General features: G+C 65.5%; 4 protein-coding genes across 4 annotated transcripts; 3 read left to right on the forward strand and 1 right to left on the reverse strand.

Moving 5' to 3' along the window:
* The first annotated feature begins 7 nt into the window (after positions 1-7).
* Positions 8-11,286, forward strand: CHLRE_01g008650v5 (uncharacterized protein). Its single transcript, XM_043058252.1, has 9 exons — positions 8-413; positions 887-926; positions 1,265-1,377; positions 1,612-1,812; positions 1,977-2,255; positions 2,546-2,954; positions 3,267-3,368; positions 3,653-3,916; positions 4,105-11,286. Exons 1-9 carry the CDS (start codon positions 408-410, stop codon positions 9,288-9,290), a joined length of 6,600 nt encoding a protein of 2,199 aa, XP_042928166.1. The 5' UTR covers positions 8-407; the 3' UTR covers positions 9,291-11,286.
* A 131-nt stretch (positions 11,287-11,417) lies between these two features.
* Positions 11,418-14,409, forward strand: CHLRE_01g008700v5 (uncharacterized protein). The gene is made up of 5 exons (XM_043058253.1): positions 11,418-11,625; positions 11,723-11,797; positions 12,129-12,196; positions 12,612-13,205; positions 13,712-14,409. Exons 1-5 carry the CDS (start codon positions 11,541-11,543, stop codon positions 13,946-13,948), a joined length of 1,059 nt encoding a protein of 352 aa, XP_042928167.1. The 5' UTR covers positions 11,418-11,540; the 3' UTR covers positions 13,949-14,409.
* A 2-nt stretch (positions 14,410-14,411) lies between these two features.
* Positions 14,412-19,217, reverse strand: CHLRE_01g008750v5 (uncharacterized protein). The gene is made up of 6 exons (XM_043058254.1): positions 18,507-19,217; positions 18,127-18,311; positions 17,619-17,768; positions 16,568-17,381; positions 16,059-16,162; positions 14,412-15,656 (listed from the first exon to the last, which is right to left on the reverse strand). Exons 1-6 carry the CDS (start codon positions 18,784-18,786, stop codon positions 15,027-15,029), a joined length of 2,163 nt encoding a protein of 720 aa, XP_042928168.1. The 5' UTR covers positions 18,787-19,217; the 3' UTR covers positions 14,412-15,026.
* Positions 19,218-19,897: 680 nt separating this feature from the next.
* CHLRE_01g008800v5 (uncharacterized protein) lies at positions 19,898-25,682 on the forward strand. The gene is made up of 3 exons (XM_043058255.1): positions 19,898-20,284; positions 20,361-20,546; positions 20,696-25,682. The coding sequence occupies exons 1-3, from the start codon at positions 20,231-20,233 to the stop codon at positions 23,063-23,065; spliced, it is 2,610 nt and encodes an 869-aa protein (XP_042928169.1). The 5' UTR covers positions 19,898-20,230; the 3' UTR covers positions 23,066-25,682.
* The last annotated feature ends 3 nt before the right edge of the window (positions 25,683-25,685 follow it).

Below are 25,685 nucleotides of genomic sequence, written 5' to 3' on the forward strand. Positions count from 1 at the left end.
ACTGGTTCTGTATACGAAGGTCGCTATAGCTCCGCGTAATTCATCGAATGTCGGGCAACGAAGGGAGTCGAACTTACACCCTAGTCCATTGGCGCCTTACACGTTCTTTTTACAATCCATATTGATTACATATAAGCTTCGAGTTTTATGTTTCTACAACCAGCTACATATCACCTGTACGCATTATTGCCAAACCCTGAATTGTGAGACCCGACGCTGGACTGCAAAGCTTCCGTTTCATTGCCTCAGCATTGCCTAAAATGAAACTGCCTACTATAGTGAATCAATTCAAAGATTAAAGAGCCAGGATGGCTGCGCTGTGGGCGGACGCTTGCTCCTTTCGCTCAAAGAGCCGTAAAACTGCTTAAGGCCACATTGCAATTATCAGGAAATATCCAAGAAACTGGATGCAGGTGAGACACACCACACGCAAGGCCGCAAGGCCCAATGGCGCCCCGAGCTCGCGCAAGACGTGCGCGTTACAGGGATGGTCGCTTCTATATTGGCACGAATCCAGGAGCCATTTTAGTCGGGGCTAAGAGGGCGTCACCACGAAGACTCTTTTGTCATTGGCGCACATCCCCGTGCCAGCAGACTTTCGGGACACCGCCTGCGTGACCGAGCGTCAGACTGCTTCAAACCTGCGAAAGCGGCCCATAAGCATCTTCATAACATATCCATTCCTGGCATGGCATTTGGTAAATGTCAGGATGTCGTGTTTACGAGCAGTCGCGTCAACCGGCCGGATTCGGTATGGGTGTCGGACCCAAATGCACGTGCTCCGTCCGTCTCACAGGCGCACGGCCACCCGAATGGTTGCGTTAATAGAATGCTTTGATGATCGAGTTGGAGCTGCAGGCTGACGCTGTGTGTCACACCGGTGCAGGCGTACACCTACGTCCGCACACTTGGCGAGGGAGCATATGGTGCGTCCGCGGGTTTCGTATGACGGCGCGCAAAGGCATGTGGAGCAGGAACCACATTAGAAGGAATCAACGTCAAGCCAGAGACTGCTGAGGGGCTTCCCTAGGGTTTGCGAGGGGTTCTGGCTGCTAGCAGCATACCGTATGCAGCCGCTGTGGCGCCTGCCGGCGCGTCGCCTCCTCCGCGTGTGCGTTAACTCACCCACCGGCTACCGTCATCTGCTAGGTCGGCCGCATGCACAGCCCTGTGCCACACTTATGGCTCTTGCATTGACTGCTTCCGGATGCCTCTCGCATTTCCAGTTTCCTAGTCCTTACCTGTGGGGTGTGTGGCGACGCAGGCTCCGTGTGGGAGTGCACCGAGCAGGCGAGCGGGCAGGAGGTAGTCGTGAAGGTCATTCGCCTGCCGGTCGCGGCCGCCGCCGGGGCAGCCGATGATGCGATCCATTCCCAGGTGCGTTTGTCTGTGTGTTAGGAAACCCACCAGTACTCGCGCCTGCGCTGACGAGGCACTGCCGCCTCCGGCTCTTGCCCGCCTGCCCACCCTCTCGCCCGCCGGGGTCCTCCCTGACTCCCTCCCTGCTGTCCCCCTCCCTGCCTTCCCACCCACCCGCCCACCTGGCTTCCCGCTCCCTGCCTGCCCGCCTACCTACCTGCCTGCCTACCTGCCTGGGTGCTCGGTCCGCAGGCGCTGCGGGCTGCCCGGCGCGAGGTGCGGCTGCTCAAGGCGCTGCAGCACCCCCACCTGGTGCAACTGAGGAGCGCATGGCGCCAGCCGCACCAGAGCCACGCGCCGCTCGCACCACAGCAGCAGCAGCAGCAACAGCTGCAGACAATACTGACCAGTGCTGGTGGCTGCGGCGGCGGCAGTGGCGACCGCATATACATGGTACGGTGTAGTATGGGTGGCCTGTGATGAGCGGCTGTGCGGTATGTATAACTACGCGTGAAGGTGCATGTGCGCGCGTGGCAATGTTTCTCCACCGGGGCCTTGCCCCGCCACCTGCTCACTAAATACAGGGGCACCGTTTGTGTGTGTGCCCACGCCTGCAGGTGCTCGACCACGCGGGCCGCAGCCTCGCAGACCTCCTGCGTGAACCAGAGGGCCCCGCCGCCGCCGCCGCCGCCGCCGCCGCCTCTGTGGCTGCCCCTGCGGCTGCGTCGGCCAGCCAGGCGCCGCACCCGCACCCGCACCAGCAGGGTGCTGGTGGCGGCGTTAATGGTGGTGGCGTTAGTGGCGGTGGCGGCTGCGGGTTGGCGCCTGCTGCGTCGCGGCTGCGGGGCGCGGCGCACCAGCTGTTGCTGGCGGTAGCGCACCTGCACGCACACCAGGTGTGTACGACCACAGCAAGCGGCGGCAGGCATATACGCTGCATCGTGGGTCTGGTGTTGTATCCCCTTGCGATCTCTAGCACACTATTACACACACACATACACGCACATACACACACACACACACACACACACACACACACGCGCGCACATACACACACACACACACACACACACACACACACACACACACACACACACACACACACACACACACACACACACACACGCGCACGTGCACACACGCGGTGTCAGGTCTGTGCCCCTGTGCTGTCGTAACGCACACGCAGGTGGTGCACTTGGACATCAAGCCGCAGAACGTGATGATGGACGGCCAAGGGGTGGTGCGACTGGGAGGCCTGGGCTCGGCCCGGCGACTGCTGCTACTGCCGACGCCACGAAACAGCAGTTGCAACAGCAGCGGCAGTAGCAATGGCCGAGAGGCCCGCGCGGCGGCAGTGGCAGCAGCGGGAGGCAGCGGGAGCCCCCTGCTGGCGCCGAGCGGAGGCAGTAGCAGCAGCAGCAGCAGCGGCAACAGCAGCAAGAGCAACAGCGGCGGCTGTAGCACAGCTGCCGCGGTGGCATTGGTAGCAGATGAACCAGCGGCTGAGGCTGCGGCTTCTGCCGCTGCCCCTGCTGCTGCTGCTCTTGCCGCTCTTGCTGCGCCGTACGTTGTCACTCGCTGGTACCGGCCGCCGGGTGCGTGCGTGCTGTGTGCTGCGCGGGTGCTGCGCTGCGTGCTTCGCGGGTGTTACATACACACGTGACGCAGTCCTGAATGGATTGCAGCAGCGCAACGCCCCCGCGCCCCCGCAGCAGCCGACGGCAAGCGAGATGTTTGATTGCGCGGGCTGTCCGCCGCGCCCGGCAGCAGGCGGCTTGCTCGCTGGGCCTACCCGTCGGCCAAGTTGGGGCTGGGTGCAGCTATCCCGCCGGCCCGCGCACCATGTGCCTTACCCCCGCCCCCTATCCCCGCCCCCTATCCCCTCCTCCTCGCCCCCCCACCCGCAGAGATCCTGGTGGCCTCCCCCTCCGGCTACGGCACGCCCGCCGACGTGTGGTCGTACGGCTGCACGCTGGCGGAGCTGGCCACCGGGACGCCGCTGTTCCCGGGTGAGCGGGGTTATTAAGTTAGAGAGCACAAGGAAGGAAGTGTTGGTGTGTGTGTGTTTGTGTGTGCGTGTGTGTTAGAAACACGACAAATGGAGAACGCAACACGTGCCCGTTTGTCGTGTGCGGTGTGTCCTTCTGTTACTCTGGATGCTTGTGTCAGGAGGCTTCGGGCTTTGGGTCCCTTGAAGCAGTCCTGAAGCAGTCCTGAAGCAGTCCTAAAGCAGGCTTGAGTCAGGCCTGAAGCAGTCCTGCGCCCCATCGCTTGACCCCTCGCCCGCTCCCAGGCCGTGACGCCGCCGACCAGCTCTCCCTCATTGTCGCCGCCTGCGGCGCCCTGCCGCTGGGCCTGCTGCCGCCGGGCCGGCTGGCGCCGCCGGGCGGCAGGGGCCCCGGGACCGCTGCCACGGGCACTGCAGCCGGCGACGGCAGCGGCGTTGGTGGCGACGACGGCCAGCCTGGGCCTGCGACTGGGGCGTCGCGGCTCGGGTGCTCGCTGCCACTGGCTCAGCGGCTCCGGGGCTTGGAACCGGAGCTGGCAGACCTGCTGGGTGAGTGGACGGTGCACGGCACCGTGAACTTGGTGTTCGGTGTTTGGTGTCGGTATTTTCGTGGGGTCGTTTCGTTCATTGCTGCACGCGCATCGTGCTGCTAGCTCGTGCCTCTCGTGCACGCCTTGGCCGCACGTGCTTGATCTTATTGAACCCTCTCCCGCGCTCGCTCTGCCCGCACCCCGCAGGGCGCTGCCTCCGCCTTGACCCCTCCGCCCGCCCCTCCGCCGCTGAGCTGCTGGCACACCCCTACTTCGCGGGCTGTAGCTGTGGCTGTGGCTGTAGCTGTGGCACGGCGGAGCCGACGCCCATACCACTGCCCGCCACACGGGCAGCGGCTGCGGGTGTTGTGTACGGGCGTGGTCCCGCCGGTCTGGGTCTGGGCCAAGAGGGCAGCTGTTGTCGTCAGGGAGATGGGGTGGACGTGAATGGTGGGTGCGATTGTGATGAGCCGCCGCCGCCGCCGCCGCGGGTCCTTGCAAGCTTCAGCAGCAAGGCTAAGCCGCGCATCATCGCAACAGCCAGCGCCAGCGCCGCCGGCAGCAGGCACCATGAGAGGCACCACAGCAGCAGCGCCAGCCACTGCACTGTGCGCCTGCGCGCCGCCGCCGGGCCCGCAGGCGGCCTGCTGCTGGACACCCCAGGTGCCGGCGGCGCACGTGGTGACGGCTCCATGCCGGCGGCGGCTGCAGCGGCTGCAGCGGCTGCAGCGGCGACAGGAGGAGAGGCGTCGGTGGCGGGCGCTGCAGGTGGCGTTGGAGCAGTGGCGGCGGCGGTGGCGGCGCAGGCGCCCGAGCTCTGGCTGCATGGCGCGCCCGCCGGCGGCGCCCACAGCACCGGCAGGGCCGGCGGCGCCCACGATGGCGCATGCGGAGAAGCGGTGGACACGGGCAGCTGCGATGGCGCAGGCAACGGCGCAGCCGCCATTCGTAGCAGCGGCGGCGGTGGCGGTGGCGGCGGTGGTGGGGACCTGGCGGCGGCGGTTGTGGCGGCGCTGCGGCGTGGTGACACAGCCAGGCTGCAGGGCCGGGTGTTGGCGGCGGCGGTCCTGTCGTCGGCCGCCATCGGCATCAGCACCGGCGGCGGTGCTGCAGCTTCAGCGGGCGGAGCGTCGCCAAGCCACAACAGCCCGGCGGCGGAGGCCGCCGCCGTCGCCGGCGGCGGCTGGGCCGATGCACTGCCTGACGTGGCGGCGGCGGAGGCAGCCATGGTGGCGGCGGTGAAGGCGGCGGTGGCGGCGGCGGGCGAGGAGTGCGCGGCGGGGCCGGGGGCGAGCGTGTTGCACATGTCAGCGCCGGCGGGGGCGACGCAGCCGTCGCCGGCGGCGGCGGGCGAGTACGCTGACGTGGTCGCGGGGCTGCGGCCTGCGGGCCTCAGCGCGCAGGAGTTTGTCAAGCCGCCGAAGGACGGCGACCGCCGCAGCGGTGCCAGTAATTATGATCAGAAGCAGAAGCAGCGGCAGCAGCAGCCAGCAGGGACGGGCATGGAGGAGGCGGAGCGTGTGGCGGCGGCGTTGGTGCGCAGCCTGCCTGATGCCGCCGCGCTGCCGCCGCTGGGCAGCCTTCGGTATTGCGAGACGCCGCCTGCCAGCAGCATCGCAGCAGCTGCCGCCGCCGCCATGCCACAGCCCACCGTCATGACGAGCGGCACGCCCGCTGCTGCTGCCGCTACTGCGAGCAATGATCTTCCTCCCGCCGCAGCCGCCGCTGCCGCAGCCGCTGCTGGTGGCCCTGACGGCAGCAAAAGCAGCCGCACAGTCTGCAGCCTCGGCGGGGCGTCGCCGCTGCCTGCGCCGCCAGTGCCGCTGCTGATGGCGTCGGGGGCGTGGGCCAGCAGCAGCGGGCAGCTATCGCTGCTGCTGCGGCCGCCTTGCTCGCAGCCGCAGCAGGTGGGTGCCGTGAGCTGTAGCAGCGCACGTGGCACAGGCCGCAAGAGTAGGGAGATGTCAGCTACTGCCGCCGCCGCGGCTGCTGCTGCCGTGTTTGAGAGCTTCTACTCAAGAGGGGAGGCCGAGGCAGGGGAGGCCGCCGTGGGGCTGGTCAAGCGGGGCGTCGCGCCAGAGATGGATGCTACTGCCATGGCAGCTGTTTTGGACCCGGCAGTAGCCGCTGCCGGTGATGATGCGTCCGCAACAGCCGGCGCCGCCGGCCTCGACAATGACAGCAGCGGGCCTACTGCTGCTGCTGCCGCTGCTGTTGCTGCGGAGGCGACGCCATCTGGCAACAACATTGTCAACGTGCGAGCGCGCACACGCCGGCACAAGGCGTTCCGCCTTATCACGCTGCTAAAGCAGGCTCGCGGCAGCAACGGCAAGGCGCCGGGCGGCGGCGGCGGCAACAGCGGAAGCGGTAGCGGAAGCCTGCTGACGGCGGCGGCTGGCGCGTCCAGCAGCAGCAGTAGCAGCAGCAGCTACGTAGGCTGTGTTGTTGGCGTGAAGGCGGCCGGCGCCGCTGCAGGCATCGCCGCGGCCGCGGCCAGCAACGGCGGCCTGGGCAGCTGCGGCGGAAACATGAGAACCGGCAGTCAGTCCCTGTTCGCCAGCAGGCTCAGCACGCGCTTCGGCTTGCACACAACACCTGTCGCCATAGTCGCCAACACCAACATCAACAGTCATGCACAAGCCGACTTCGCCACCGCCGCGGCTAATAACTCAACAGCAAGCCACGGCGCACAACAAACCCAAACACAACCTGCTACTGCTGCAGCCGCTGTTGCTGCTGCACAGCAGCTCGGACGGCTTGCGCCCCTGCTTGCACCTACTGCCACGGCCCTTGCCGCGGCGACGCAGCCGCAGGGCCGCGGCCACAGCTTTACCGCAACTGCACTAGTGCCGGACAGCCTGCAAGTGCAGCTATTGCAGTTGCTTCCCGACTCGGTACCTGACACAACCGGCCTGCACCAGCACCATCGGCACCAGCAGCAGCACCAGCAGCAGGGCGCGGCCGGCGCCGCCGGCGGTGTGTCGTCAGTCGCCACAGACGCGTTCGTCAGCGGCAGCTGCCCGCCCGTATCTGCGGGCGCCGCCGCCGCCAACCCACCAGCGGCCGCCGTAGCAGTCCAGCAGCTGCTGAACGCAACCGCAGGCGGCGCAGCAGCGGCAGCAGCAAACGTGTGGAGCGGGGTAGCCTCAGGAGCGGCAGCAGCAGAAGCGGCAGTAGCGGCGCCACCCGCTGCCACCCGCGCGGGAGGCGCCGCGGCGGCTGCAGCGCCCGCTGCTACAGCAGATGCCACAGCTGCAGCCGCAGCCGCTGCTACAGCCACCGCGGTGTCGGTGTTGGAACTGGTGCGGCGCAAGGTGGGCGACCCTGCTACTGGCACGATCGCCGTGCCCCGCCGCCTGCCGCCACCGTCACTGCCAGAGAGCACGGCTACAGAAGACCCGCCGCCGCCGCCGCAGCCGCAGCAGCAGCAGCAGCAGCAGCCCGAGCTCGGTTCACATGCAGGCGCTGGCGCTGGCGATGCTGCAGTGGAGCGCAATGGGAGGGAGGGCATGGAGCCTGCAGCAGTGGCAGCAGACGCACACGTACCTGCAGCAGCAGCATTGCAGCCACCACGACCACCACCAGCACCAGCACCGCAATCGCACCCCGCGGCCCTGCCCAGCAGCAGCAGCGGCCGCCAACACCGCCGCGACAGCTCCTCGCAACTGCCCACGCCCGACTCCGTGCCACGTTGGAACCGGTTGCCTTCAGCACTGCCGATCACGTGGGAGCGCAGCCGCACGTTCGGGCTGCTCGGTGGCGGCGGCGCCGAGGGCACAGCCGGAGGCGGCGGCGGTGATGGAGGAGACGGCGGCGGCCCAGCAGTGGCCGCAGCGGCAGCTGGCATGCCAGCGGCAGGCGCCCCAGCTGCACCGCCAATTGCTGATGCAGTGGCAGCGGCAGCGGGAGCACAGGTGTCGGGCTTTCCGACGCTGATGTGGCGGACCAGCGGTGGCGGCGGCGTTGTACGGGGCTGCCAAGTGGGCCCCGCATCCCTGCTCCTCGACACGAATGCCAGCGGTGAGCAGCTGTCGGCGGAGGCTGCCGCCGCCGCTGCCGCCACGGTGGCGGCGGCGCGGCGGCATGTGGCCGACGGCGACTCCTGGGGCGCCTGCTGCTGCCACTGGGAGGAGGAGGAGGAGGAGGAGGAGGAGGAGGAGGCACACAGCGGCAGTTGCTGCAGCCGACTGCCCGCCGCCGCATTCTTGGCCGCGACCCGAAACGCCGCTGTCAACTACACCCACAACAAGATCACGTTTGGAGCTGCTGGCGGCGGCATCAGCAGCCGTCGCGACGGCTTGCTACAGCTTCCGGCCATCCTGCACCTCACCGTGGACTCTGGTGCCTCTGACCTGCGCCGCCGGCTTCACCGGCAGCCGCTGCCTGCTGCTGGCGGCTGTAGCACCGTGGTGGCGGCGCCGGCGGCTGATCCGCGTGTGCAGGAGGCGGCGGGCGGCGGCGGCTGTAGCAACCCCAGGCCGCGCCGCAACCACAGCGGTTGGTCCCGCGGTGCAAGGCCTGCTGCGCAGACATCTCCGGCATGGCAGCTGCTGCAGCCGTCAGCTACAGCCACCGCTGCAGACGACGGTGCTACAGCCGCCGCTGCCGCCGTAGACGTCTCTGTCGCGGCCCCGTTCGTACACCTGGTCTCTCAGGTGCTGGAAGGCGGCACGTCTGCAGGCGGTGCTGCTGCTGCCACCGCCGCCGCGGCACATGCGTCAGCAGCAGTAGCAGTAGCAGCAGCAGCGCCCGGCGTGGGCGTGGCCGCGCCTGCAGACGCCCGCAAGGAGGCCACACCTGTTGTGGAAGACAGGAGCAGCAGCGAGGCTGCAGAGGCGTTCGCAGCTGTCCTTGATGACGGCGCTACTGCCGTCTCTCCACGGCCCATGGCAGTAGCCGCCGCTGGCAGGACTGCTACAGCCGCAAGGGCTCGGGCAGCGGTTGTGATCAGAGCGGAGGCTGTCAGTCCTGCAGCGCTTGTGCGGGCTGCCGCCGCCACGCCGCGCCCGCCGGCGGCGGCTGTAGCAGCAGCAGCAGCAGCAGCAGCAGCAGCAGCAGCAGCAGCAGCAGCAGCAGCAGCAGCAGCAGCTGACAGTGATGAGTTGCGCCATTGGCCCCGAGCTACAGCCGCGTTGTTCGCCCTGCCGCTGCCCGCCGCTGCCGCGGCACCCGCCGCACCGGCACCCGCATTTGCGGCGGTGGAGGCGTGGCTTGCAGACGAGGAGGCAGCCCGCGAGGCGCGGCACGTGCAGGCGGCGGCCGCCGAGGCCGCCGCCGCCGCCGCCGCCAGTTTGGCCGGCGCCCGCCCGCCGGTGGCCAAGGCGGCCGCCGCCCGCAGCACCGCTGGCAAGCTGATGCGCCTGTGGCAGCGCGTGAAATCTGCTTTGGCCTGACAGTCTGACTGACAAGCTATGGAAATACTCAACAGGTATCAAGTTATGCAACGCGCGGCTCACAAGGGTACATACGCCGCATGGCTTACTTGAGCTCATGCTCTGAGTCAAGCGGCAGAGCACAACGTGCGGCAGGCAGGCGGTTCATTGCAGATGACGTGTGAATGTTGAGATGTGTGTGGGCATTTACTACGAACGAGGGGCAACTGGCCGGAACGCACTTGGAAGCAGCAACACTACACAAAGCACGCACGAGCCTACACGCACGAGCCTACACGTGCGCCGGATTAAGGACGTCTTGGGCTGCCTGTATCCTGCTGGTTACATCGGCTGGTTAGTGGAGAATAATGCGGTATCGCTCGCACTTCCTAGATCCCTTAAGGTGCGACAACATTCAGAGGTATGTCTTAGCATGCAATGGTAACAGTAGATAACGGAACGCCTGGCTTTTGTGCTGGCTCACTTCGGGTTACGACAGTCCGCAGGGCTCCATGCCGTAAGCGTGTGTTGCTGGCATCGTCAAACACACACCTGTTGTGACGGCGGCATACACAACGCTGGCAGACACCGAATGCAGGCAGCGCAAAGGAATGGATCCATATTGGATTTCAAATGATGAAGCAACGTTCTGCTGGCATTCGCATCATACAGGCATGGCCGTGTGAAGAATGGGCTCGCGGGATCACCGGGCCGCGCGGCACGTCAATTGTCAAGCCGTTTTATCATCACTGTGTGTCGGTTCTTACGTTTGAGGCGCCTTGGGAGGGCTGCCGCTTGTTTGTTTGGTAGCTGGTACCGGGGTGGGGCTTGGTTTTGATTGGGTCGTGGGATTGAGCTGGTCAATCCTCTTGAGCTGTGCAGTCCTGCGCAACATCATGCTTGCGATGATTGTATGGACGGACACTGCAGCTGTCACATAATTCCTTGTGGCATGCATGCAGCATGATGCGCGTAGGACATGCACGTTTATTTATACGGGTTCACCGTAAATTGCTTGCTTTATGGCTTGAGTCTGTTTGGTCCTTCCTTTCTTTCCCAATGACACGCGTGTGTTGCATGAGGTTTTACGGGAGCCGGCTTGTAGGCTCGGCACTGGAATGGCATTGCGCATACGCATGCATGCATTTTGGTACTGGTCATGCGCACTGGTGCACTCTGGTTTTTGCGTACGATGGTGCGCACCAAGGTCTTAAAGCAAGTTCGTGGCATGTGGCCGACAGGAAGAACGAGCGCCGTGGGGGGGCCGGCCTAACGGGGACTTGACTTACTGGTCCGTTGCCTCAATGCACGGAACATCGGGGAGCACTGTGCGGCATCAGCTGTATCAGGGACGCGCTTCCCATGCACGCGCCATCACTGCTGAAGTGGGGGTGTGGGTTGACGGTGGGTAAACGGTGGGTCAACGGTGGGTCAACGGGCCTCTGAGGCCACCCATGTCAGCATGACACGGTGCAGTGTGGTGGTAAGGTTTGGTGGTTAGGTTGGTTTAGGGGGACCAGCAGCAGAGGTCAGGTCGTGACGTCAGGTCAGGCTGGCCCGCTTGATGGGGCGGAGACGGCGCAAGTGCTGCTGAGGTCGCCTGCAGCGCTTGTGCGGAAGTGGGAATTTGCGGTTAGGGGAGTGAGGGCAAAGATGTTGAACGCCCGGCAGCAAACAAATAAGCGTGTTGGGGGTGCCTAGGACGCCCGCTGTGATAGTCGAACGCATGACGGTCGTGTGACGCACCGAAGGCGCATACATCGTACACCGTTTACCCGACTAGCTGGTAGACCGACAAAACGGTTCATGGCTTTGGCAGGCGTTCATTTCATTGTTGTCTTAGTGCCTTGCGGCGGTAATGGGTGACCGTGTGTTGAGGCCGTACGTTTGGGACCCTGTGGGAGAGGGGGGGGGATACCGGCCCAGTCGCGCTCGGTGTACAGGTCATAGTGGATAGGAGGAAAAGGATGAAGGTGCGGCTGTGCCGGCGTATGAACAACTGTAACCTTGTGGCAGCATATGACGCAGGGCTCGATTCACAGCAGCAGGGGTGGACAGGAGCCCGGCATGGCATCGGACAACACCTAGACAGACGGGACCTGGCTATTGCGAATGCAGCACTCATGTACACCACACATGTACAATAATGCCATTTCACCTTGCGCGAACTGCTGAAACAGAGACACGTTGGGCATGACATGGACGAGTTGACGCGCACAGGCTATACAAGAGCTGTATAATTGAGCATAGTCTTAGATTAATCTACACATCATGGAGCCAATACTAGACGCGTTGACGGCCTCGCCGAACCCCCAGCTCTTTGAGCTAGACCCTCCTCGCTACACTAGCGCATTCGGTAGGTAGCAAAGATAAGCTTGGCATGTATTATATGCTCTGTCACGGTGGCGGGTGCGCGGTCGACTAATCGAAGAATTTGGGCGAAATGCGCGCAGGCCGGCGAACCGACGCCGTCTTCAAAGCAAATGTTCCTCCAGCGCCTATGCTGTTCTCTCAGGACCAGGGCCTTGGTAAGCGGGGTGATGCGACGGACCGAGGCTTCCGCCTCCACCTCACGACGAAGCACTAGACAGTACTCTAGGACGAGGGGCGCCCGCCTGCTGCCCGAGTGTCTGCGAAGCCAGCAGCACGGGGTGCGCCTGCTTCATGTCTGACAGACCTCTCCGAGGGCTGCAGCTGTTGGGGCTAACGGGTGGGGAGGCGCCAGCGCCAGGTCCTGCCAGGTCAAGCCCACGTGATCCGAAGCCTCTCAGTCCCAAGCCCCGCCCCAGCCGCGGCCCCGCCATCAGCCCTGACCCCCCCACACACACACACACCCTCATCCACCCCACCACCCACCAGTCCTGTACGAGCGGGTCATCTCCACCAAAGCGGAGAACCAGCTGCTGCAGAAGCTCACCAAACCCAAGGTGAGCTGCTCGCCATCCTGGCGCGCCTGACATGGGCTCTAAAGCTGCATTTGACACGTGCGCTTGCACCTGCTGCTTGTTGCTGCGGCGGCGCAGGGGGGGGGGCTTCGTACATTCCAGCACAAGCCAAACCGAACCCAATGCAATAGAGCGAGGAGGAGAGCGAGGGGACCAGGGGAAAGGGGCAGGGGAGGCCTGAATGGGTTCGGTCTGGCGGGCAGCTTTGGAGACTCTCGCTACACCGGCCGGAGGGATGGGAGATAGATATGGCATGGTTCCCGTGACGCGGTCAGGGAATCCAAGCAAACAACCGCCACACCAGCGACATCCGCACCAACTCGCTGTCCCTTGTTCCCTGCCCTCGCCTCTCTCATACGGTATCCCGCTCCCTTTCCCGCTTTCCTGGCGTGCGCAGTTCTACCACCACGCGCCGATCGTGCCGGCAAAGAAGGGCGAGGGCTCGCCCCGCCGCGGCGCCGCCAACAGCTCACTAGCAGCAGCCCAGCACTCGGCACCACCCCCGCAGCACCACCACCACCACCACCCCCTGCCCTCAGCACGACACGCCTCGCCGCACGGCCACTCCACAGCCACACACCATGCGACTGGCCACCCCAGGTCTGCCCCCGCATCGCGGCCAGGCAGCGCCACCGGTGGCGGCAGCGGCGGCGCCGGCGCTGCCGGGCCGCCGGGGTCAGCGGGCGCAGCCCTGACATCGACGTCGGGGCCAGGGGTGGGGACGCATCGGCCCGCGTCCGGCCGGTCGCGGGTGCTGGCCTCGACGCCGCCGGAGGGCTCGGCGCGGGCGCAGGAGGCCGGGAAACAGGCGGTGGCGGCGGCGGCGGCAGCCGCGGCGGCGCCGGGGACGCAGCCGGGAGCGGGGCAGCGGCACCGGCGGAGTCGTAGCATGTCGCCTGGGCAAGCGGCGGCGGCGGCGGCGGCAGGAGGGGCGGGCGGTGGGCGGGCGCCCCACCGCAAACCTCTGTATCCTGAAGACGGGCCGCTCAAGGTGAGGGGCTGAGGGAAGCAAAGGTCGCGGTGGGGGTGGGTGGTTTTCACCTCTTCCCAGTACAGGAAAAACAGGTGGAAATGCGGGGTGGATGGGAGTGGGTTGGGATGAGGACGGACTAGCGATGCCGCGGGGGGGGGGGTCCTGTTACGTTATGTGAGTTCGTTTGCTAGGGCATGGCATACCTGGGGAGCTGTGCGCTTGCAAGTAAGCGCGGGACTGCGATTGGCAAGCGTGGTAGCCGCTGCCTCCGTGCCCCGTCTGTATCCGCATGTGCTTATTCTCTCGCATTACCACACGCCTTTGCCGCACCCGATAACGCCACGCGCACCTGGCGCCTGACGCCGCCGCCGCGCGCGCACACACACACATAGACGCAGCCACACACCTTGTGCTTTCCCAACAAACACACCGCCACCCCCTTACACACACGCACACACACATACACATACACACATACACGTGCTTACACACACACTTGTCAACACACACGTACACACGCACAGGACTACTTCAGCAAGGAGCGCGCCTCGGTGACCGCCACCACGGTCTTCACGTGGGGCAACCGATACAAGATTGGGGCGGCGGGCGCCGGGTCGGGCGTGTCGGGTGCACTAGGAGCTGGCGGCGGCGGCGGGGGAGGCAAAAAGAGCGGGCGCGGCGGCGGCGGCGGCGGCTCGGATGGCAGCGCCGGCTTTACGTCGTACATGCCGACGCAGCACAAGCCGCCGCTACGGCTGTAGCTGTGGCTGGCAGGCTGTAGCTTTGGGGGGGGCGCTGAGCGGGCTTTGTTGGCTGCGGCAGTGAGGAGGAGACTGGTGATGGGCAGGGTCATCTCAGGGTGACAAAGAACAACAAACAATGAGCCCGAACAATGCATACCGTAATATATATTATTTGCAGGCAAGCAGGAATGCTGTGGAACTGTTTGGAATCATTGCGCGTGGTGTGTGTGGGGGGGGCGCAGGGGCACTCACAGCGCAGGGCAGGTGTGTGGGCCGTGCTGGTTGGGGCTGGTATGGGTGTAGGGCTGATGTCGAAAGGCGGTGGGCGGCGGCGTTTTGGGCTGACGTGCTTCGCGCAGCACGTGATGATACTGCCCTGCGACTGCGTTTGTGACTGTGACATTGTGGCGGCATTGCGGCATTGCAAAGAATGGAAGAGGCAGTCCGGGACTGGGGTCCCCACGTCACCTGTTGGTGTACAACATCACCTACCAACTGCTCTCCTCGGTCGCTCTCTCCTCAGCCGCGTTTGTCCGCACTCCGGCACTCCAATGACCTCCATAGTAAAAACAGCTCCATCCGTTCACCTCTCGGGTTATGCAACACAGCTGGACACGGGCACACGGCTACAATCTCACCCGCCTAAGTCGTCCAAGTGTCCGACACGAGTCATGCGCCTCTCCCCTCTCCGCGCTCTGCGTCTGTGCCCACAACAGCATTACAACAACCACTCCAGTTCACTAGCGTAAAAGCGCAGTGCCTGCTACCGTACAGTGCTCGGTACGTAAGGCGAAGGCGCGAACGCGGAACGCACGCACCTAACGCACCCTACTCTGCACGGCCTGGGCCCTGCCCTGCCTCCGCAGTTTCCCCTCACCCTCACGCAACACCAATGGCGCATGGCCTATCCGTTCAGCATGGACCATGCGACCTCCCGCTTCGGCGCTGGCGCGGGCAATCCATGTAAAGTTTAGCCCAGCGCCCCAGCCCAGCGCACCGTAGACCTCTCCGTCTTTCGTCGTACTATCTTGCTGAAGCTGTTCTCTATGTGTGCCCCGCACGCCCTTCACCCCCAGCGGAGCTGCCCGCCGGGGCCTCACGCCACCCAGCGGTGTACCACCTCCCCCGTCCGCCGGTTGCGCACCAGTGGCGGCGACTGCGGCGGCGACGGCAGCTGCAGCGGCGGCAGGCACGAAGTCGACACGCCGCCGCCAGAAGCCGCGATGTCACCGGCGGCGTCACTGCTGCTGTGTAGCGGGTGTGGCTGGTCAGACGCGCTGCCGGCGGCGCCGCCGCCGCGGCTGGTGTTGCTACTGCCGGCGGCGCCGCCGGCCCCCGCCAGCTGTGCGCCGATGGCGTCCGCTACAGCCGCTGCTACTGCCGGGTCCGGAGCCATTGCCTCCTTGGCTAGTGCCGCGGGGAGTTCGTCGGCGGTGCTGCTGCTGCTGCTACTGCCGATGGTAGCGTCGTGACGTGTGCGGTTGGCGGGTGACGACGCGGCCTCGGGACCCGCGGGCTCCGCCGCCGCTGCTACAGCCGTGCGTCCAGCGGCCGTGGCACGGCCTGTGGGGGCGCTGCTGCTGCCGCTGCTGCCGGGTTTGCGCTGCTCGCTCTTTTGCTGTTCGCTCTTGTGCTGGTGTTGGTGTTGGTGTTGCTGCTGGTGCTGCTGCTGGTGCTCCGCGCGCTGTGCCGCAATGGCCTGTGCGGGCGTGGCTCCGGCCAGCACCTGCGGGGGCGTGAAGGGCGTGAAGGCGCCGTGTGGGTGGCGGCACAGGGGGGCACACGTGGGGGGCGCGGGGGGCGGGGCCGCAGCAGGGTTTGTGGCATACAGCCGTGGTGCACGCCGACCCGACCACGTCATGCACATGCCCCAACCCCTGCCCCATGGCCCCTGTCTCCCGCCCCCCCGGTCACCCAAGTTCCTTTCGGGACGGTGACGGCCCCCCTTCGTTCGTGCCTCCCCTCGCTTCCGCTTGGGTACCAACAAACGATGCCCCCCTCCCGCCCCCCCTGCCTTCCTGCCCACCACCCACAAGACGCTGCCACACCACACCACACCACACCACACCACGCCACACAACACAACACCCCTGACCCTCACTCCGCACCCTCACGCCGCCCCACGCACCCGCGCCGCCAGCGCCGCCATGTCCGCATGCAGCCGCCGCACCGCCCCCTCGGTGGCGCCGCGGACCATGCCCCCCACCGCGCCGCGCACCAGCACAGGGATGCCTGGTGGAGTGGCGGGTGAGAAAAGGGAAGGAATGGGGGACAGGTGGGAGCGGATGAGGTCCGGGAGAGGGATTGGGTGAGGGGTGAGGTCCGGGAGAGGGGGGTGTTGAAACCAGCCCAAACTGAACCGAGAGAGGGTGTGGGTGAGGGCGAGAGGTTAGCTGTTTGGGAGTACACGCGCGTGCGAAGCAGAACTGGGAGATCGCGGGGCAAGAGGCGCGTGGGTGGGGAGGGCGGGATGATACAGGGAGACACGGGGCAGTCATGCCACGAACGCCGCTGTGCAGACACACACACACACGTGTGTGTATAAATGTGCGTATGTCGTATGCCTGCGTGCCTGTCAGGCTATGTCACTGCGGTGTCTGACTCACCGCGCGGCGTGAGGCCCTGCTCCAGACTCACACGGCACCACTGCGGCGGCGGCGGCGGCGGAGGACGACGAGCCGCCCGTGAGGGCCGGCGGCGGGCAGGCGACTGCTGCGCCGCCTTCATCACGACTGCGGCCGGCGCCGCCGCCGCCGCCGCCGCCGCCGCCGCCAGCGCCCAGCTGCTGCTGCTGCTGCTGCTCCTGCAGCGCCCCACATGTCCGCAACTCCGCCGCCGTCGCCGCCGCCTCTTCACCCGGCTCCGTCACGGCCTCCTGCTCCCCATTGCCATCATCGCCGCCGCCGCCGCCGCCGCCATTTCCAACGCCGCCGCCGTTGCCGCCGCCGCCGCCGGTGACGTCACTGCTGAGACTGAGCGAGCCTGCGCCGCTGAGCAGCCGAGCCACATCCTCCCAGCCACCGCTGCTACTGCCGCCGTCCACCTCGCCCTCCTCAGCGGCGGGCGGCGGCGGCGGACTGCTGCTGCTGCTGGCGGCAGTAGCAGCACCAGCACCAGCACCAGCAGTGGCGGCAGTAGCAGCAGTGGGCTCCGCTGCGGCCGCCTCGCCCCCAAGCCCCGCTGCCGTCCCCGCCTCCCCCGCCTCCCCCGCCTGCTGCTGCCGCCCGCCACCCAACGGCTCTTGTGCGGCTGCTACAGCCGCCGACGCGTCCTCAGCCTCGCGCTCAAACCCAACCCCCTCCTGGCCATCTTCTCCCGCTGCTCCATCCTCCTCCGCGCCATCTGCTGGGTCGTCGCCGCCCTCCCGCGGGTCGATGTGCTCGCACGCGCACCCGGGCGGCGGCGGCGCGGCGCGCACGGTCCACTGGCCCTGGAAGCGCTCCAGTGAATCCTGTTTATTGCGCACATGCGTGGAATGACGACACGTTCGCTGTACCGCCGCCATGTGGGCACCCGATAACCCGACACGCATCCCCACCTCCACGCCGCGTCTGTTGACACTCACACCCCTTCCCTCCACGGCCCACGCAAACCCATTACCCCTTGGAATGGGCAAAAGGCGGAACTGGATCTTGTCCAGCACCTCCCCACGCCATGCCCCTGCCCCCATGCCCCCACCGCCACTCACGCCGTGCAGTAGGCTGAATCGCTGCCGGTACAACACAGCCCCAGCCGCCGCCCCAGCCGCCGCCTCCACCTCGTCCACTTCCACCTCCTCCTCCAGTCGTACACGGGTGGCGAACAGCGTGTGACGCCACAGCATGTGCATCTCACCCACCTGCAGCAGTGATGGCGGGGATTGTAGATACCAGGTCAGACCAAACCGAACCCAATGCAAAGTTGCGAGGATGAGATTGTGGCCTATGCTTGGACAAAGGAGAGTCACGGAGGGGGGGTCAGGCAGGAGGTCCGAAAGGGTGGGCGCGAGGGCGAGGCCGCAGGGCCGCAGGGGGTGGGCGAGTGTCCGTGTGTGACACGTGCGGCGGCTAGCAGCGCTCCGGGCCTCCAGTGCGCGCGGGCGCAAGGCAGCATCTATCGCTGTGGGCAAGTGCCCCCTCCAGGACGTGCACGCGCCCTCCCCTCCCCGACCCTCCTCCAACCTCCCCACTCTCCCGTCCACCCGGCCTCCGCCGCACCTGCGTCTCCTCCACCACCCGCCGCCTCAGAATCCTCTTGCCGCCGCCACCACCACCACCACCATCACCACCATCACCAGTTGCCGCCGCTGCCGCCGCGTGCGCCGCCGCATCCTCCTCCTCCTCCTCCAGCACCACCCGCCGGTCCCTCACCTCCAGCACGTTGCGAAAGGCGCCGCTCTTGTCTGCGCCAACACCGGGCGTGGGCATGCATGTAAAGGGGAGGGGTGGCTGAGATTGACCGCTGGCGACGATCCAACCAACCAAAGCCCGCACGTTAGCACGAACCAGGCGCCGAGCCGGCGCGTGCGCGTGACATTGACAATCAATGGACACGTACCCAAACACACGGGGCACACGTTCGCAACCCCGACACCCACCGGGGTTGGTCAGCAGCTCAAACATTGTCTCGGGCGCCAGGGGGAAGAACGCCTCCAGAGCTACAGCCGCCATGAAGCTGCTACTGCCGCCGCGGCTGCTGCTGCCACCGCCGCCGCCGCCGATGGCACCGGACCGAACGGTGAGGGTTGCGGGAGGCGGAATGCGCGGCGGGAGCCGGCCGCTGCCTGTCGCCGCACCCGCGGCCGCGGCTCCTCCACCAGGTCGGGCGCTGCTGCTGCTGCCGGCAGTGCCACCCACATCCACAGCTGCTGCCGACATGCCTTCCCTCTGACTATGTACCTGCCTCCGGCTGGCGAGTTGCGGGTTGAACACTGCTGCCGCTCCGGTGCCGCAATAGATGGCTGGGACCCGCCCGCCCCGCGAGAGAACGTGTGGCCCTTAATTGGCTGTCGTCCCACCGTTCCGCGTGTCAGCCTGCTGCGCTGTGTGATAGCTCGCGCAAATGCTTGTTGTATTGTATGCAAAGTGTGTGGTAGACTTCTTGCGCGTTTGATGCGCGAGAAAGCTCCAGGTTTCCGGTGTGGGGTTTCAGGACGTCGAATGCCGCCGAATGTGACTCGGGCGAAGCAAACTGACGGCTGACGCCTTGCCTGGCTCGTCCTGGGTCGCGTCGGTGCCCTCTGCCCTCCCGATTGCAACCAACAAAGTATGTCTGCTTAGCTAGCTAAGTAGCTGTGTTGCAGCTGGACAGATGCACTCACTCGTGCAGCACACAGATTGAATAATAGTGACGCCCGTTGGAATCGGACCATGACGACCCACGGGGCACGTCGTGCTCCCCGCCCACTTCGCCAAGCAGCTGGGCAGTCCCAGATGGAATAGGCGCCTGGGCTGGGCGTAACTTGTTTCTCGGGACTCAGCCATCATAGCTACTTGCCTCCCTTCTGCCCTGTCACGTCCTACCCTGGGTCCCACCCCTCCATAGTGCCGTACCTTGATGCAGCCGCCCTCAGCCACAACTGCACCCCCGGCCTCCTGGCCTAGAGGCTAGACTCCAGCGGGTCAGAGCCCTGTCGGCGGATTACCCTAAGCGAGGACGCGGAGCTCGCTGGCCCCACCCATGGGCAGCTGGGGTTCCCACAACACCCCCTGCACGCATATGGCGCGTTTCACAGCGGGGCGTGCTGCGCATCCTCCTGCTCGAGGCGCCTTGCGTGCCGCCTAACTCGCCGATGAAACGAAAGGGCGGCGAGGAGGCGGTGTTGCCTAGGCGCCGACGTGACTAGGGGTCAGACCGGGTTGGCCGCGGTCACGGTAAAAGGGGCAACGCGGCGCGGCATTCCGAAAGGGCCCGTGTGTGGGCTTGTGTCACCGGTATACGCTTACTGTACATGCTTAATCCCAAAGACGTTCCTTTCGTTATGCCGATATTAGCCCACAGCGGCAGCATCAGCGTGATCAGGCTTGGGACCATGCGCCAGTCTGTCGCACATGAGCCCTGCTATTCAAATAGTGATATGAAGTTGCAAGTAGTCGCTCTTTGTACAAGTTTAGAGAGCATTATCATAAAGAGGCGAAGAAAGAGAAAGCGGTTTCATTCAGCCCAAGTCGCTGGGCAATTACTCATCGCACTGCACTGTGTTTATGCAAGACGTGGTGACTTCTTAAGCTAGAGCGGGCCCCTGAAACGGTACCTATTAGTGGAGGGAACATGATTTCCGCTTAAACACTCGTCGTGCGTAACGCGCGCTCGGGCGCTACAATGACACAAGCTAATGCTGTTGTCCCTGATGCCAATGTCAGCTATGGAAGCAAGGTATGCGGCTCGTTTTGTTTGGCCTTGCCGGCTAATGACGAGCTTACATTTGCGGGACGGCTGCTGTGACGTGCAGGTCGATCCTATGGCGCCGTTTCTGGCGCTATGCATGCTATTTATTTGCGCGGTTTCTTTCGTGACGATCGTGCGCATAGTCCGCTCATTTCAGCTCGCGGACCCGACATCGTCAGCCCAGCCCGCTCGCCGGGTCCTGGCGCATAATGATCCAGCCCGCCCGCAGCCTGTGACTGCTGCGGCGCTGGTGAGTCGTCAGCCGGCCTCGCTTCTTGGACCTTACCTCTTTTTTTCGCGCACGCCCCTCCTCCCGCCTCGCCCAGCACCCGCTCCCCTCCCCGCTCTCCCCCCCTTTCCCCAACCGCCTCCTACCTCCGCACCCCGCGCACCGCACAGGCCTCCAAGCATAACGGCCCCATCGTGACGGCGGCCCAGCGCCGGAGCCTGCAGGCACGCGAGAGAGACCAGTGGGCGCCGCCAGCGGGGTCCCGCAACTCGCAGTCCAAGTCAGACGAGGCACAGGGGCAGCCACAGCCCCTGCTGGCAACTCCCAGCAGCTCCGCCTCATCCACCTCGGCCTCCTCTGACGTAAGCTCGGTCCCTGCTGCTACTGCCGCTGCTGCTGCTGCTGCTACTGCTGCCACGGCTGCACTCCACACCACAGCGGCAGCACCAGCACCAGCAGTAGCACCAGCAGCAGTAGCAGCAGCGACATGCCGCGTGCCAGTGTCCCAGGCGCCGCAGCCCCCGTCGCGTGGCGGCCTGCTCCCCACCGCGCTCGCGAGCGCCCTGCTTGGGGTCGCCCGCCGTCCCGAGCCACCACCGCCGCCGTCAGCCGCCCCCACCAGTGGCCGGGAGCGACACGCCACCCTCGCTCGGCACTCCGCGCACGCCGCACATGATGACGGCGGCGGCGCCAGGTCCCCAGCGGCCGCCCACGCTGCCGACAGCAGGCGGCGTGACGTGTATAAGGGTAGCACCAACAGGCACAAGAGCAAGCGATTGTCTGTGGAGCACCCGGAGCTCCTGCTGGCTGCTGGTACGGCCGACGCGCCGCCCGGATCGGCGGATGGCGGCGCCGCCACCGGTGGCGGCGGCGGCGGCGGCGGCGGCGGCAGCCCCCAGCAGCAGCTGCTCCGGCGGCGGCCGCGGTCCGGCTGTAGCAGCTGGGCGCCGCTGCAGGTGCCTGGAGCAGCAGCAGCAGTAGCAGTAGCAGGCGGCAGTAGCACCACCGCCACGGACACTGCTACTGCTACTGCCACCACCACCGCAGACAGCTCGGACGGTTGCAAGGCCTCGCCGTACCGCTCCCGGCGGGCGGATGTGTACGGCGGCGGTGCTGCTTGCGGCGGCGGCGCCGGACTGGCGCCGTACGATTGCAGCAGTAGTAGCAGCAGCCGCGCCCTGTGCACCACCGCCGCCGCCGCTACGGCTGCTGCCGCCACCGCCGCCGCCGTCATTCGTGACAGCTGCAAGCCGGCTACGGGCATGTTCGCTTCCGCCGGCAACAACGCCGCAGCGGTGGCAATCGCGAGAAAACTAATGGCCGCTAGCGGCGGCACCGGACTGGCTCCATACGGCTGCAGCAGCAACAACAGCCGCGCCCTGTGCACCACCGCCGCCGCCGCTACGGCTGCTGCCGCCACCGCCGCCGCCGTCATTCGTGACAGCTGCAAGCCGGCTACGGGCATGTCTGCTTCCGCCGGCAACAACGCCGCAGCGGTGGCAATCGCGAGAAAACTAATGGCGGCTGGCAGCGGCGGCGCCGGACTGGCGCCATACGGTTGCAGCAGCAACAACAGCCGCGCCCTATGCACCACCGCCGCCGCCGCTACGGCGGCGGCCGCCGCCGCCGCCGCTGTCATTCGTGACAGCTGCAAGCCGGCGACGGGCATGTCTGCTTCCGCCGGCAACAACGCCGCAGCGGTGGCAATCGCGAGAAAACTAATGGCGGCTGGCAGCGGCGCCGCCGCCGCCGCCGGGGTTGCTGGCCTGGCGCCGCTGCAGCAGCCTCCGTACCAGCTATTGTACCAGCGGCAGCAGCAGGAGCAACAGCAGCAGCCGCACCGGCCGCCGCTTCGCTGCCAATCCAGCGGTTCTTGGCTGCTGCAGCAGAAACATGCGGCGGCGGCGCATGCGCAGCAGCAGCAGCAGCAGCAGCAGCACGGCCTCGGGCTCAAGCCCAGCTATGTGCCTGGCAGGCAGCCGGGCAGCCGCGCCGGCAGCGGCCGCGGCGGCGGCGGTGGCGGCGGCACTCCTCGCGGCGGCACGGCTGCCAGCCGCATCCCGTCGGGCTCCGCTACCAGTTTTGGTAATCATGCTAATCATGCTAATGGTCGTAACGATGATCCCAATGATGATGGCATGGATGCCGATGCCGTTGCCGATGCGGAGGCGTGCGCCGCCGATGATGACCTGTTGGCCTCCGCCGCCGCCGAGCCCGTAACGCCCGCCCACGTGGCCGACGGCGAAACGTTACGGCAGTTGGAGGCAGGTCTCAGCAGCGGCGTTATCAGCAGCGACCAGGCGTCCAATATTTTCATGCGGTCGTACGGGTGCGATATCAATGAGATGTTGAGCGACCCAGATGGCGCGCCGCCCGGCGGCGGCGGCGGCAATGGCGGTAATGTCGGCGGCGTTGGTGGGTGCAATGGCGGTGGCGGCGGCGGGCCGTGGCGGCCGAGTGCCGCTGCGGGCGGCGGTGTGGGTACCAGCAGGGCGCGCCTTGGCGGCGGCGGCAAGGCTAGTGACGGCGGCGGAGTATAGCAGCGTCGGGGCGCCCCTAGCAAGCCGCACTCATTGCCGTCGCTGGCGCTTGGCTGCGGGCCCGTGCGTGTCCGTGCTGCCGTCGGCAGTTGAAGCGGCGGCTGCTCCGGCGGCTGTGGCGGCTGCTCCGGGGCTGTGGCGGCTGTGGCGTTGGCTGCTCCGGGGCTGTGGCGGTTGTGGTGGCTGTGGCTGCAAAGCATCACGACCCGGCGGCGGCGGCGGATGAGCGGTTGGTCCTGGCGTCAGATGCCGCCCACGAGCAAGCTGGCGGCGGCGGCGGCAGCGACGGAGCAACCCCGGCGGCGGCGGATGACACGCACGACTGGACCAACTGCTGTCCAGCGGCGACATCCGACCAGACCAGGCCGTACAGCTGCTGGCAGGTTACGGTTGTATGTGGCGTACCGGCGCTCGTTGACATCGGCGGTGGCAGTAACGGTGGCGGCGGCAGTGGCTTTAGCAGCCGCGGCAACAGCGGCGGACACGTGCCTCGGGTTGCGGCGTAGCGCCGTAGCGCGCGGCGGCGAGATCTTGTTGTCAGGACAGATTTGCTTACCTGGTGCAAGGGCCGATGGCTGTTGTTATTTTGTCTTGATGATAAAGAAGTGTCCCTGTCACGTTTTACGGTGGTCTGCTTTCAAGTCAACGGCGGCGGGCGTGGTGTGCGCTTTTATATACGCAATGGCAATGCCTGTGGCCGACGCCGCTTCTTTTTGAAGGTGTTCTTCATTACGATGTGAGAAGCCGCATTAACAGCACTAAGCGGCGTTGCAAGGGAATGGAATGGCGGGTGGCAAGGAATGGAATGGCGGGTGGCAAGAGCCATTGCAGGTGGTGTGGACATAACAAAAAGATTTTGTGTGAGGCGTATTCTTGCTTGGGCGCACAAAAGCGCGTTCGGCTGTACGCATGTGTTGATGTTCCGCAACACTCGTCAATGTATGCATTACAACAGTAAGAGCAGCTGGCAGCAGAGGCTTTTGCTTGCCAAAGTCGATGCCTGAACAACGCTTATGCTAATGTGTGTGTGTGTGTATTTGCCAAAACACACGACCTGCGCGTGCATGCAGCAGCCACTGGCATAAGGGCGCACCCCAAGTGAAATGCCTTATTTGCCCTAGGGTGCGGCGTGGGGGCGACAGCGTGGAGCGCCTCAGCAGTGGTGGCCGGCTGCCACACACATGCACGTGACCCACTTGCCAATGCGTGCAACACCTCCGTGTCTCTGTACTTTGTTGTGGGCGTCCACGCGCTTGGCTTCCTTCCGTGGTCGTGCTGTATGCTCTACGGTGATTTTATCCATGGCCTAGGCGTGAACGGTGCAACTAATGATAATGATGCTCCCAAATATGTCGTCGGGCCTTCCTACACACGCCATGCCTCAAAAGCGTGCATTCAATAAATATGGCGTGGGCGCAAAGAGGGAGAGCCACCTTTCTTGTCGGTATGGTTATTTCGGTCGTTGACGTCTGTTGGCAAGGAAGGGCTGCTCGGCACGTCCGGTCTTGTACAACGCAGGGGATGGGATGTGGACTTGCTAGTTGGTCAAGGATGCGGTACTCATGGAAACTTGCAATGGTTGGGCTGTGAAGCTTTACACGTACGGCTGTGGGGTAGGCGTTTTCGGTACGGTGTGCGATGGGACAGTGGTAAGGCAGGTTGCTTTTTCGGTACGGTTTTGTTTGTATGTCTCCTGTTACTTCGATACTTCGGTAGAGAGTATCGGGTTTTGCACTTTTGCTTGATGCAGCACGACGCATATCGAGTGTCCAGATGGCATCCAACACCGACGTGCTCTGTGCTCAAGTACTCGGCTCTGGCGGGCAGGTGTGCGTACGACGAGGTGGTGCTGAAGGCGGAGGAGGATGCGGCGGCGGCGGCGGCGGCGGCTGGTGGTGGTGGTGGTGGTGGTGGGGCTGGGCGGCACCTCCCCTTGCTTTCCGCCGCTATGCCCAGAATCAGGGAGGCGGTTGGAAGCGCCACGGTCGGTGGCATCCTGTTTGTGAGAGTGCTCAGTGCTGCCGCTTTATCTTTGGGAGGCGTCGACGTGGCAGGTATGTGGAGAGCTAGCTGCCCCTTCACCGGTGCCCCTTCACCGGGAGGCAGGCAGGCAGCGGCAAAAGCGAATGAGCGTGCACGGTGCGCGCGGTGTGGCTGCGGTCGGTGCGTAGTTGTGGGAAGGTAATGGAGATCGCCGTGGCAGCGCCGGCAGTGGTTGTTTGCGGCCACTGCTCGCAGCATGTGGCCGGTACGGCTGCAAGGTAGGTTGCTACTTGCTAGGAGAGAATGCGCGGCTGCATGCAGGGGCTTTCAGGGTTTGGAGGAGCTGGCTTGCCGTGATCGGTGTCCATTTTAGTGGGGCTGCGGCGTTGCGGTGGTTGCGTTACTGTACTCTGCAAGCACTGCCAACAGGGTTTGAACATCGGCAGTTCGGCACACCGGCACGTCGGCAATGTTGAAGTTGGGGCAGCTATGCCTGGTGACCCGAGCCACTGTCCCAATCTGTCCCAATTAGCAAGCCATTTAGTGTAGGAACCTAGCCCAGCTATGAGATAATCGCGACACTTGATGTCACATACACATGGCTGGACCGCTGCACCTGTAATCGCCTCTTCCTGTG

Source organism: Chlamydomonas reinhardtii, chromosome 1 (assembly GCF_000002595.2).
Source record: "Chlamydomonas reinhardtii strain CC-503 cw92 mt+ chromosome 1, whole genome shotgun sequence".
Lineage (NCBI taxonomy): Eukaryota > Viridiplantae > Chlorophyta > Chlorophyceae > Chlamydomonadales > Chlamydomonadaceae > Chlamydomonas > Chlamydomonas reinhardtii.